The following is a 14,041-nucleotide window of genomic DNA, read 5'->3' as shown; positions in this document are numbered from 1 at the left end:
AAAGGACATTCCAGTAATAGGTGGAATTAACTCCCCAACGACGTAAACATTACTAGTATATGTAAAATATTCTCAATCTCTTTCTTATGTATGTGTCCGAAGCATCGAAAACTGGCTAATACATGTTTAACGTTTTTGTTGGATAAACATGATAACCAATTCCCCGCCTAGGAGCCGAACTTATCGTAACATAAATATAATGTCTACACGGTGTAGACTTACAATCGTGTTAGTATCGTATCGTTCCTGAACATCGCAATGTTTTATTATAAAGAATAATGCAGAAACTTATAAAGTCACCGTGCTGCTGATCTACCCAGACTATACAGAAATCGTACCTGAATGGAGGTCAGTGTTGTTTTGATTAGTCAGATATTTCTTTTTACTAAAATGTAACACGCTTGCGGATGATGATATTTTCTATATGGCGAATAGTAAATATTTTTCTTGAAATATACGCAACATAATGATTGTCTTCCGCATTCGCCAAGAACAACCTCTATGTTTGCATGACTATAATCACACCTATTAGAGCCGCAAAAATGTGTCTGGGTTCTTTTGCTGATTTCTGAGTTCTCAACTATTTCGCTACATCGTAAGTATAACTGGTATGACATTAGGTCAAACACCCGTCCAATTTTCTTATTTCTATTAACTATTAGCTAAATTGTCCCACTTTCCAGAAAGGACAAGGTTATCAGGACGATAGTAGAAAACCTGAAAATATTATACGTAATTATGTTTGTACATGTAATTGTAAATTATATGATATCCTGCAATAGAAAACCACCGTACATCAAAAGAAATACTGGCGTTGTATATCCCTCTATTGTCGGAGAAAATAAATAAATAAATAAATAAATAAATAAATAAATAAATAAATAAATAAATAAATAAATAAATAAATAAATAAATAAATAAATAAATAAATAAAGCTGGGTTGACGGAATTTCAACAATTTCATGCTTTTACTTACACCATTAAAAAGGGACTCTGAGTTCGTATTGATTACTTTTTTTAAAAACGCAGAGATGCAAATAGTCTCGTTCAGAGGGGAGAACTTGTTTTTGCCTGTCTTCATTATAGTGTTCACTTCCCTCTCCAGTCCATCCACTGCCCAAAGTAGTATACCTCAAATTATTTCAAATTATTGTAGTGCATTGCGAGATTGCTACGTCGGGTTGCGCGAGCTGTCGCGCTTTGTGATTGGCGGAACTATGTTCGACCATGCTTATCGAATTGCTTAGCACCCACATTGATTCGGAACTGCGATATGCTATATGGTTATATAGGTCAGTAGAATAGTAGATGCGGTGACGTGAGAGAATGGAACGCTATTTGATGGGTAAAAATAAAATTTTGTGACTTTCGGTGACAATTTACGTCTATCCTTAAATGGCCGTGGTCGTGGCGCAGCGCCTGGTTGATTTACTTGTAAAGAAACCAATTATATTACACGAGTTGTACACATCGCTATGAGTCCCATATTGAAAAGAAGGACGACCGCCCTTTAACTTGCCGCCACATTTCAGCCTATCCCACGGCCAGTGCACCGGGAACGTCGACCGGCGTCACAGACGGACCGGAACAGGAAGTCAGTAGAAGCCAAACGATTTCTTCGTTAGCGTGGGGGAAATTTGGTTAGCGTGGGGAAAACAGAGGTGTTAATCCGAGAATTCATTGTCTTTTTCTGTTTGTGATTGGTCCTAGCATTACCTCCATGATCGTAACGTAGCTCCGACTGTAAGAATATCTAAACAGAATCCCTTTACACTTTTATTCTGTATATTCATATGATCACTGTTCAATCACGGACTCTAAAAAGTGACCTCTTTCTACGGCCTCAGTATGCTTTAATACACACGTGACGCCACACCTATCACACCCAATGAAATTGACATTGATCTCCTACAGACTGAACCTGACAATGAGTAATTGTTTGCTTTAACAATTGAACAATTAAACATTGAATTTCTATCAGTTTCTTTATATATTAACAGCTGATGTGCTTGCAAATTTCGTGCGTGGCTGCGGTTTATTAATTTCTGTCATGCGAAACGACTTTTACTTGACAGTCGAATTATATACTGAAAAGTAAATTCACCTGTCTACCGTGTATCTGACCCGACAAAGAGCTTTCACTCACATTTCTCTTTTAGTAAACACGTGAAATTTCCGCTAACGGTAAATATTCGCTTTAAAATAAAGGTTCCAATAGAAGAGTTTATGGAGTACAGTCTATCCCACTCATGCTGACACATGTGATACACCACAGTTCCTCTCTCAAACTGGATGTACACAGCAAATGTATCGACCATTTTGTGGTCAATACAAAACCAAATAAGAAAAAATATAAAAACCAAAAAAGTACAAATATTAGTATGGTAGCACTATAACTGAAAAAAATATTTAACTGTGCCCAGGCATGTTTAAAAAATTAAGTCGCTCAAAGAAGAATGGATGCCTATTACGCAACGACCTAAGTCGCTAATTTCACCATTGTTTCACACGAAGACAAAAGCAACTTGAAGATTCACTCAATGGAGGTCACGTGACCCGATTCACGATGCCTATTCATGCGTTGAAATATCCTATTCGACACCATTCACATAGTAACACTCTGGGTACATACGTGTCTTAAGGTCGAGAGTAGAAACCTCAGGGAAACTTCAACACTTGTTTACGAATTACTCGAAACTCTCTCAGCTGTTAACTCTAAAAGTTGATTGCAGACTTCAACGAACTCGGAGGATATAGTATGGGCGTTGGTCGAAACACTTGTTGAACGTGATTGGAACTGATTCACCTACACATATCAATACCAGGGCATGTACCGTTCGATTGATTGATTGACAACCATGGGAACGCAAGACGATACACTAACTGGCCGCGTACTGATTATAATACAGGTTAGTACAGTAGAGTGCGTCAGTCTGGAACTCGTCAAACGCGCGGACGGGACATACCACTCAACGATACACTTTCATACTCGATTGTTAACAAAGCCGGTCGATGATCGATTGGAAATATAGGTCAGGCAATTGAGGGGGGTCGTACATATACGTTTTTTTAGAGTCTATCGTTTATACAATGATACTATTTCAGTGTCACATAATTCCACACTGTGATGATAGTACGTTTATAATGAATTATGCATAATGGGTTTGACACGGATTATAAAATTAGTTTGCATTATGTGACAGTAAATCTGAATTATTACAATATATATTATTATTAATACGTGTGGCTTTGATTTCCGATAAATATATCGGATATACATGTACATCGTCGCCACGTACACACAGTCCGAGTTTGGTGAGGGTTACGCCATACAGCGCAACACTAACATTAAACGCGATCAAATCTCGGCAAAACACTCCCGGTAGTGCAGAGGTGAATATATGTATAGTACATACTGTGTACATTGGCGTACTGTAGATCATCGAGTATGGCGAGAATTTTGTAAAAGCATTATTTTTCACTGGGATTTAACTTCACTTATTTGGCGCATATTTCTAAATTCGCAAATTTGCCATGGAAACAATGAGTTTTGGATTTCATTTAGCGGGTTCTACTTAATAGCGAAATGGCGAAATTGTAAGCCAGTGAAAACACGTTTACACTGCTGCAAGTCTTACTTCATGAACTGTCCCTGTATCTGTATAGAGAGGCATTTAGGGCTGGGGTCAAGGTTTCATTCTTCGACCTGAATGAAAATCATTAAGTTATTGTTATGTTGATATTCAGTTAACTGGTCATCATTGTCATGTTAATTTGTATTGTGTTTAAGAATGTGGATCGCCGAGGATAACTCGGCTAATAACTAGTGAATGTAAAATCCGTAATGTTTAGTGAATAAAATGTGGTCGGATTCTCTTTTAGTAACCGTGGATTAGGTGTGTACATATATGTGATGTACTGCGGACACCAGTTCGTTAGTAACGTCCTTACGTCTAAGTTAAAACATTCCTGCGTCTGCTGAACAACAGTTTGTATAACCTGATATACATGTAATTACCGCAGTATATAATGCATCATTGTCACGAAATTGCATATGAAAGCCTCAGTGTCTGTATTTGATTTAATACTGCATAGAACGACAAAACATATGTTAGCTTTGTTGCGCGAAGTGCCCTAACAGACCTTTCCCTATACTACAAGTACGGTGACGGTCAATGACGGCCATATCGCCAGTGTACGCGCCCATCCCATAGAATATCGTGTTCTCAGCTTGGCCGACCAACCTATATGAAAAAGTGCGTCACGATTAGCAAGCAAACTCAAGTGCAAACAGGTGAGAAATCAACCTAGATAAAATTAAGTGATTGGGAGAAACACGACTTCACGACCAATCCATCATTTAACCGTATTTTATAAACATTTCCAAGCCAATCTTTGATCACTGAGACGCATATATCGTAGACTGGTATAAGAAGGAATGGTAGATTAACCTTTCGAGCGTAAGGTCAAATGTTGTCACTTTACAGAAAATAAAACGAGCATAATTTGTTTCATATTTTTTTTTCTCAAATTGTTACAAACCTGTAGCCAATAGAAATAATGTCTATTATATATAGCAATAATTAAAAATAAACAAAATTTTAAACAAAATTGTTGTCGTGAAAGGGTATAGCGACCTAGAGACTTATAGCGCCAAGGTAGCCGTTCAACAGTTTGAATACACGTATTTTACACGCGGTGTACACGTCACATGGAACCCATGATATCGAAAACGACACGATGTCACGACTCTGGCGTTTTGGTCTCGGTTTTTGGTTTGATTTGGTCTTTTGGTCTTGGATAAGCACTACTCGAACACTATTGCAACTGAACAGTATTTGCCTGGCAAGTTGAATTCATGTAAACTACCAACAATACAAAAATATAACTCGTACTTTTTATTATCACAACCATCCTACATAGTAGATTTGTCCATTCTCTGGGACGTTCCGGTATTGACCGTGGCTTTAAGAAACCCGCGCCGGTATTGAACCGCACCTTGCGTTCCACACAATAAACGACGTTACTAAGTGCATTGTGTTTTTTTTACCTTGTATGTTTTTATGTTTCTTTTTTGTTGTTGTCATTCTGTTTTCTTCCACATACGCGTTATTTCCATCCCATAAAATTGACATGCATTCATCATGTGTTAAGTGCACATACACGCAAAAGTTCAAAGGGTCATGCACTGTCTCCTCGTGAGAAACCCAAGTATCGTTCTTATAATTGGTATTCACCTGCATGCTTATCCACCTTCAAAGCATTTATGTTGCCGATAGCTGTAAGTTGCAGATTACTTTTTACGTTTTTTTTTTGGGGGGGGGGTCAAAATTCGTCGATTTAAAAACACAATTTTCTTTTGTACTTCTCACACCGTGACGTTATTTATTTACATTTTGCAAAGCAGCTTGCGAGATGCACCGTTATTTTGTCCAAGGTTGTACTTTGCTATAGATGTATATCGATTTTACATTGTCATAAATAGTGTAATTACCAAAATATTTGCCCCGTCGATTTCTTTAATAATAATTGAATCGTTACACCACAACACTTCAAACATATATACTGACAAAAACGCTTCCATGACCACCCAACGGCCATAATAATTTTACTGAAATGTTTCGTTCAACGTCTTTTCTTTCATTACCAGGTTTTCATATTTATTGGTTTCTCCAATGCCGGTAAGTGAATATATGGCCTTAAACGAACTTTATATGATCAAGACAATCCAAGAAAGCTACAATAATTAAATGTTTGTTGTTGTTCATCATTGTTTAGAATGAAATACAGAATTGTTTATTTGCTAATACAACAACATTACGAAGTCTCACGTGAGCAACAAGGGGAACGCATCACCGTACCATTGGCCATCCTTGTACACCACGTTTTGTATTCTTATTCTGTGAATTTTTCAGGTAATTTCGTGTTACTAATGTGATAAATGAATTCATATACAAAGTTCATAAATGTGAATCTGATTTTAATTTCAGGGTACAAATGTACGGATGATTGTGCATACTCGCATGACAATTTGTGCGATGATGGAGGAGTGGATTCATACAGTAATTATTGTTACCTGGGAAGTGACTGCGATGACTGCGGACCCAGAGAAGGTAAATGCACATACGCGTTACATAATGCACGCTTTCATTACATAATGCACGTGCTCATTTCATAATGAATTTTCTCATTACATAATCTAGTATTCATTTCATAATACATAATAATTTCATAATACTCAACATACGTAATGCACATACTAATTATAAGATGCACTCACTCAATATGTTAACAATGTACATTACATAATGTATAATCCACGTATTCATGACATAATCAATATATTCGTGACATAATCTAGATATCCATAACTTAATCCGCATATTCATATCATAAAAATCCAGCTATTTAAGACACAATCCACATTTACATGACATCATCCACATATTCAGGACATAATCCATGTATTCATGACGTAATCAACGCAATCATGGTCTATTCCATGTATTCATGACATTATCTACATACTAATGACATAATCTAGATATCCATAACATAATCCACATATTCATGACATTATCAACGTATTCATGACATAATCTACATATTCATGACATTATCTACGTATTCATGACATACTTCGCCTATTTATGATATTATCTACATACTCATAACATAATCTAGATATTCATAACGTAATCCACATATTCATGACATAATCCAGGTATTCAAGACATAATCCACATACTCATAACATAATTCGCGCATTTATGACACAATCTACATGTTCATAACATAATCCACATATTCATGACATACATGTATTAATAACATAATGTATGTATTATGCTCATTGTTCTTGATTTTGCAGTTCCTGACACAACCACAGTTGCACCGCCAACAACACCAACAACACCAACAACACCAAGTTCAACAACAAGAACAACTGCAATGCATGCTATGCAGACGACATTTGTGCATACAACCACTGCAGCATCTGAAGCTGAACATGCCCACACAACGCTGAACACTAGTACAGATGCCAGCAAAACAACAGGTATAAGCCAACATTTACGAAAATTAGTCGCTTTTCTTGGTTATTCAAATCACATGACTGAAAGCTGCATTGTGATTATTTATTTTATCATTGACCTTTCTTCCATAAAATAAAATAAAATATATATTGTGGGAAGCCTGTGAATATTGATTGATATTTTACTGATGGCCACTACTTGAATACATAATAATTAAGTGATCACATGTAACAAATAAGAGAATTGCAGTGTATAATTCTGTGGCGCCCTTCTTCTATATCTATCTGCAGATCTTCAGACAGAGGGACATGAAACATCAGGAGCAGAATCCACTCACACCCCAGAAATTGTCACAGATGTTATACACAGCTCCAGAACAGAGTATGAAGTGATGTCAATGATGACAACCAATGAAAATGAAGAGAACAATGTAACAATGTACAATATAAGAACAGAAGAACAAGAAACAGAGGTTGTAGATAGTTCTACATTGGTTGGTACAGAAATAGTGATTACTGGTTTTACACCAACAGAAGAACAAGAAACAGAGGTTGTAGATAGTTCTACATTGGTTGGTACAGAAATAGTGACTACTGATTTTACACCAACAGAAGAACAAGAAACAGAGGTTGTAGATAGTTCTATATTGGTTGGTACAGAAATAGTGACTACTGATTTTACACCAACAGAAGAACAAGAAACAGAGGTTGTAGATAGTTCTACAGTGGTTGGTACAGAAAGAGTGACTACTGATTTTACACCAACAGAAGAGCAAGAAACAGAGGCTGTAGGGAGTTCTACATTGGTTGGTACAGAAATAGTGATTATTAGTTTTACACCAACAGAAGAACAAGAAACAGAGGTTGTAGATAGTTCTAAATTGGTTGGTACAGAAATAGTAACTACTGATTTTACACCAACAGAAGAACAAGAAACAGAGTGTGTAGATAGTTCCACATTGGTTAGTACAGAAATAGCGACTAATGGTTTTAAACCAACAGAAGAACAAGAAACAGAGGTTGTAGATAGTTCTACATTGATTGGTACAGAAACAATGACTACTGATTTTACACCAACAGAAGAACAAGAAACAGAGGTTATAGATAGTTCTACAGTGGTTGGTACAGAAATAGTGATTATTAGTTTTACACCAACAGAAGAACAAGAAACAGAGGTTGTAGATAGTTCTAAATTGGTTGGTACAGAAATAGTGACTACTGGTTTTGCACCAACAGAAGAACAAGAAACAGAGGTTGTAGATAGTTCTACATTGGTTGTTACAGAAATAGCGACTACTGGTTTTGTACCAACAGAAGAACAAGAAACAGAGGTTGTAGATAGTTCTACATTGGTTGCTACAGAAATAGTGACTACTGATTTTACACCAACAGAAGAACAAGAAACAGAGGTTGTACATAGTTCTACATTGGTTGGTACAGAAATAGTGACTACTGATTTTACACCAACAGAAGAACAAGAGACAGAGGTTGTAGATAGTTCTAAAGTGGTTGGTACAGAAATAGTAACTACTGATTTTACACCAACAGAAGAACAAGAAACAGAGTTTGTAGATAGTTCCACATTGGTTAGTACAGAAATAGCGACTACTGGTTTTAAACCAACAGAAGAACAAGAAACAGAGGTTGTAGATAGTTCTACATTGGTTGGTACAGAAATAGTGAATACTGGTTTTACACCAACAGAAGAACAAGAAACAGAGGTTGGCGATAGTTCTACATTGGTTGGTAAAGAAATAGTGACTACTGATTTTACACCAACAGAAGAGCAAGAAACAGAGGCTGTAGGGAGTTCTACATTGGTTGGTACAGAAACATTGACTACTGGTGGAACACAAACAGAAGGGCAAGAAACAGAGTTTGTAGATAGTTCTACATTGATTGGTACAGAAACAATGACTACTGATTTTACACCAACAGAAGAACAAGAAACAGAGGTTATAGATAGTTCTACAGTGGTTGGTACAGAAATAGTGATTATTAGTTTTACACCAACAGAAGAACAAGAAACAGAGGTTGTAGATAGTTCTACATTGGTTGGTACAGAAATAGTGACTACTGGTTTTGCACCAACAGAAGAACAAGAAACAGAGGTTGTAGATAGTTCTACATTGGTTGTTACGGAAATAGCGACTACTGATTTTACACCAACAGAAGAACAAGAAACAGAGGTTGTAGATAGTTCTACAGTGGTTGGTACAGAAATAGCGACTACTGATTTTACACCAACAGAAGAACAAGAAACAGAGGTTGTAGATAGTTCTATATTTGTTGGTACAGAAACACTGACTACTGATTTTACACCAACAGAAGAACAAGAAACAGAGGTTGTAGATAGTTCTACAGTGGTTGGTACTGAAATATTGACTACTGATTTTACACCAACAGAAGAACAAGAAACAGAGGTTGTAGATAGTTCTACAGTGGTTGGTACAGAAATAGTGACTACTGAATTTACACCAACAGAAGAACAAGAAACAGATGTTGTACATAGTTCTACAGTGGTTGGTACAGAAATAGTGACTACAGATTTTACACCACCAGAAGAACTAGAAACAGAGGTTGTAGAAAGTTCTACATTGGTTGGTACAGAAATGGTGACTACTGACTTTACACCAACAGAAGAACAAGAAACAGAGGTTGTAGATAGTTCTACATTGGTTGGTAAAGAAATAGTGACTACTGATTTTACACCAACAGAAGAACAAGAAACAGAGGTTGTAGATAGTTCTACATTGGTTGGTACAGAAACGATGACTACTGATTTTACACCAACAGAAGAACAAAAAACAGAGGTTGTAGAAAGTCCTACATTGGTTGGTACAGAAACAATGACTACTGATTTTACACCAACAGAAGAACGAGAAACAGAGGTTGTAGATAGTTCTACAGTGGTTGGTACAGAAATAGCGACTACTGATTTTACACCAACAGAAGAACAAGAAACAGAGGTTGTAGATAGTTCTACAGTGGTTGGTACAGAAATAGCGACTACTGATTTTACACCAACAGAAGAACAAGAAACAGAGGTTGTAGATAGTTCTACAGTGGTTGGTACAGAAATAGTGACTACTGATTTTACACCAACAGAAGAATTAGAAACAAGGGTTGTAGATAGTTCTACAGTGGTTGGTACTGAAATATTGACTACTGATTTTACACCAACAGAAGAACAAGAACCAGAGGTTGTATATAGTTCTACAGTGGTTGGTACAGAAATAGCGACTACTGATTTTACACCAACAGAAGAACTAGAAACAGAGGTTGTAGAAAGTTCTACATTGGTTGGTACAGAAATTGTGACTACTGATTTTACACCAACAGAAGAACAAGAAACAGATGTTGTACATAGTTCTACAGTGGTTGGTACAGAAATAGTGACTACAGATTTTACACCACCAGAAGAACTAGAAACAGAGGTTGTAGAAAGTTCTACATTGGTTGGTACAGAAATGGTGACTACTGACTTTACACCAACAGAAGAACAAGAAACAGAGGTTGTAGATAGTTCTACATTGGTTGGTAAAGAAATAGTGACTACTGATTTTACACCAACAGAAGAACAAGAAACAGAGGTTGTAGATAGTTCTACATTGGTTGGTACAGAAACGATGACTACTGATTTTACACCAACAGAAGAACAAAAAACAGAGGTTGTAGATAGTTCTACATTGGTTGGTACAGAAACAATGACTACTGATTTTACACCAACAGAAGAACGAGAAACAGAGGTTGTAGATAGTTCTACAGTGGTTGGTACAGAAATAGCGACTACTGATTTTACACCAACAGAAGAACAAGAAACAGAGGTTGTAGATAGTTCTACAGTGGTTGGTACAGAAATAGCGACTACTGATTTTACACCAACAGAAGAACAAGAAACAGAGGTTGTAGATAGTTCTATATTTGTTGGTACAGAAACACTGACTACTGATTTTACACCAACAGAAGAACAAGAAACAGAGGTTGTAGATAGTTCTACAGTGGTTGGTACAGAAATAGTGACTACTGATTTTACACCAACAGAAGAACTAGAAACAGAGGTTGTAGAAAGTTCTACATTGGTTGGTACAGAAATAGTGACTACTGATTTTACACCAACAGAAGAACAAGAAACAGAGGTTGTAGATAGTTCTACATTGGTTGGTACAGAAACATTGACCACTGGTTTTACACCAACAGAAGAACGAGAAACAGAGGTTGTAGGGAGTTCTACATTGGTTGGTACTGAAATAGTGACTACTGATTTTACACCAACAGAAAAACAAGAAACAGAGTTTGTAGGTAGTTCTACATTGGTTGGTACAGAAACAATGACTACTGATTTTACACCAACAGAAGAGCAAGAAACAGAGTCTGTAGGCAGTTCTGTAGTGGTGGGTACAGATGTGGGGTCTACTGGTGGAGCACAAACAGAAGGGCCAGAAACAGAGGTTGTAGATATTTCTACAGTGGTACATACAGAAATGGTGACTACTGGTGGAACACCAACAGAAGAGCAAGAAACAGAGGTTGTAGGTAGTTCTACATTGGTTGGTACAGAAATAGTGACTACTGGTTTTGCACCAACAGAAGAACAAGAAACAGAGGTTGTAGATAGTTCTACAGTGGTTGGTACAGAAATAGTGACTACTGATTTTACACCAACAGAAGAATTAGAAACAGGGGTTGTAGATAGTTCTACAGTGGTTGGTACTGAAATATTGACTACTGATTTTACACCAACAGAAAAACAAGAAACAGAGTTTGTAGGTAGTTCTACATTGGTTGGTACAGAAACAATGACTACTGATTTTACACCAACAGAAGAGCAAGAAACAGAGTTTGTAGGTAGTTCGACATTAGCTGGTACAGAGGTGACGACTACTGGTTTTACACCAACAGAAGAGCAGGAAACAGAGTCTGTAGGCAGTTCTGTAGTGGTGGGTACAGATGTGGGGTCTACTGGTGGAGCACAAACAGAAGGGCCAGAAACAGAGGTTGTAGATATTTCTACAGTGGTACATACAGAAATGGTGACTACTGGTGGAACACCAACAGAAGAGCAAGAAACAGAGGTTGTAGGTAGTTCCACAGTTATGGGTACAGGAGTGATGACTACTGGTGTAACACAAACAGAAAAGCAAGAAACAGAGATTGTCGGTAGTTCTAAAGTAGATGGTACAGAAGTGGTGACTAGTGGTTTGATGCCAACAGTAGAGGATGGAACAGGGGTTATAGATAGTTCGAGATTTGCTAGTACAGTAAAAGTGGCTACTCGTTCAACTCTACATAGTACAACAATGGTGAGACCAACTGAAGAAGATACTGAATCTACAACTGTTGTATTATCGACCCTACCAACTATTCTAGGTATGTATAATTATGGTGCTTCATTATTAAATGTAGCCATGTATGGTATGGTACAGTATTTTATGCTTTTATGTCTTTTTGTACCTTTATTAAATCGTGGTTGTATTATCTTTATTTCAGCTGTCTATGTCACCTCGACAGAAGTACAGATGGCAGATGATTCCTATCTCCGGGAATGGTCTGATTCAGTTGCACTGACATTTGATCTGAAATTATCAACTAATGAAAGTTTACAATCAGTGAGCTTGAACAATGACTGGAAGTTAATCATTTACATTAGAGATGTTTCATCCACAAATGAAACCGTAAATGAAAGATTGCGTCCATATGAAGTTGAGGTTGACAACTTCCAAATCTCCGGATCAGACTTAGTGTTTAATGATATAATTGTCAACATGAACTTGTCTGGTCTCCTATGTTCCGAAATGACATACATATGTATTGAGTTAATAGCCTATGATGGCAATGGTACTGATCTTGTTTTCATCAGAGAACCAGTTGATTGTGTTTCAATACTTTGTAGAGGTAAATAATATTGTTCTTGTTTTATGAATTATAACTATTCACATCAATTCATACAGTACCAATCAGTACCAGTACATCCAAACTTGCTATTATATTGGTATATGTAGTAAAGTTGTTAATCTATTGTAATATATGTATTCAGTATATATAAGATGAGTAATCCAGTAATGACATCTTGCACCCAATTATAAATCCATGAGCCCGTAATGCGAGGCAATAGACATGGGACTGCCGTTAAAATCAGAAATAGCAAAGTATATTTAGTCAAGTCGTGGGATGCCAGGTGTTTCCCTGACCTCATATGCCAGTTCGAGTCATTAAATACGAGTTTGATTAAGTGGCATTGACACCAAGAAATATTACACGTACACAAAGAGACATAACAATTTCTTCTGATTTTTTTATATTTGAGAAAATATGTTCCCCCCCAAAAGTTAAAATATAACATGAATATTAGTTTACAATGTTTAATCAAAACAATAGAAAAGAGAATTTTGCCTTTGGTTTAAGTAGATTTTATACAACTTACTTATGAATCCAGTGCTATGTTCTTCTTGGTACAGGTGTGGAAATAGCTCCATTCGTAGATGTGGTAACTGGGAGCAAATTACGTGAAGGTATGGACGACCAAAGCTTTCAATTTAACCTTATTTTGTATCCGGATCCTGAGGCTGGAAGCATTGAAGGGGAATATCTATGGACACTAACATCATTCTTCAGCCAATCAAATGACGGATATGGAAATACAGATGCAGGAACTGTACACAGTCTGACAACTGACCAATCGGGAATGTCCTTATATAGTGGTATTCCAGCTTCGTGGACTGGTTTTCGTTCGTCTGCAATAAATATCACTGATAAGCTTTGCTCAGATGTATCCAAGTATTTCTGCGTTAATATCAGCAAGAGTAGTCTCTCTAATCCCGATTTTACGTTTGGAAACCCCGTAATGACCTGCACCCCAACCCCATGTACAGGTGGGTCTATATTTCTTGCAAATTCTACACATTGTTAACTTTCTTTGTATCTCGCTATTAAACCTTCGGTTTTCCACTTCTCAATGTTTTAATGATATAATAGAATTGCACACAATATAATGTGAAAGTTTGAGAC

At 36.9% G+C, this 14,041-nt stretch overlaps 1 protein-coding gene across 1 annotated transcript in view; it reads left to right on the top strand.

Annotated features, from left to right (window-relative positions):
* Positions 1–7,470: 7,470 nt before the first annotated feature.
* Positions 7,471–14,041, top strand: part of LOC100372485 (uncharacterized) — a 28,488-nt gene continuing 21,917 nt past the window's right edge. Inside the window, exons 1-2 of the mRNA XM_085495713.1 lie at positions 7,471–12,928; positions 13,492–13,905. Coding sequence (XP_085351839.1) covers positions 7,471–12,928; positions 13,492–13,905 — 5,872 coding nt within the window. The remainder of the gene's footprint in view (positions 12,929–13,491; positions 13,906–14,041) is intronic.

This window comes from Saccoglossus kowalevskii, chromosome 22 (assembly GCF_978046115.1).
Source record: "Saccoglossus kowalevskii chromosome 22, keSacKowa6.1, whole genome shotgun sequence".
Classification (NCBI taxonomy): Eukaryota; Metazoa; Hemichordata; class Enteropneusta; family Harrimaniidae; genus Saccoglossus; species Saccoglossus kowalevskii.
Note: the sequence above shows the minus strand (reverse complement) of the source record. Positions and strands in the feature narration are given on the sequence as shown.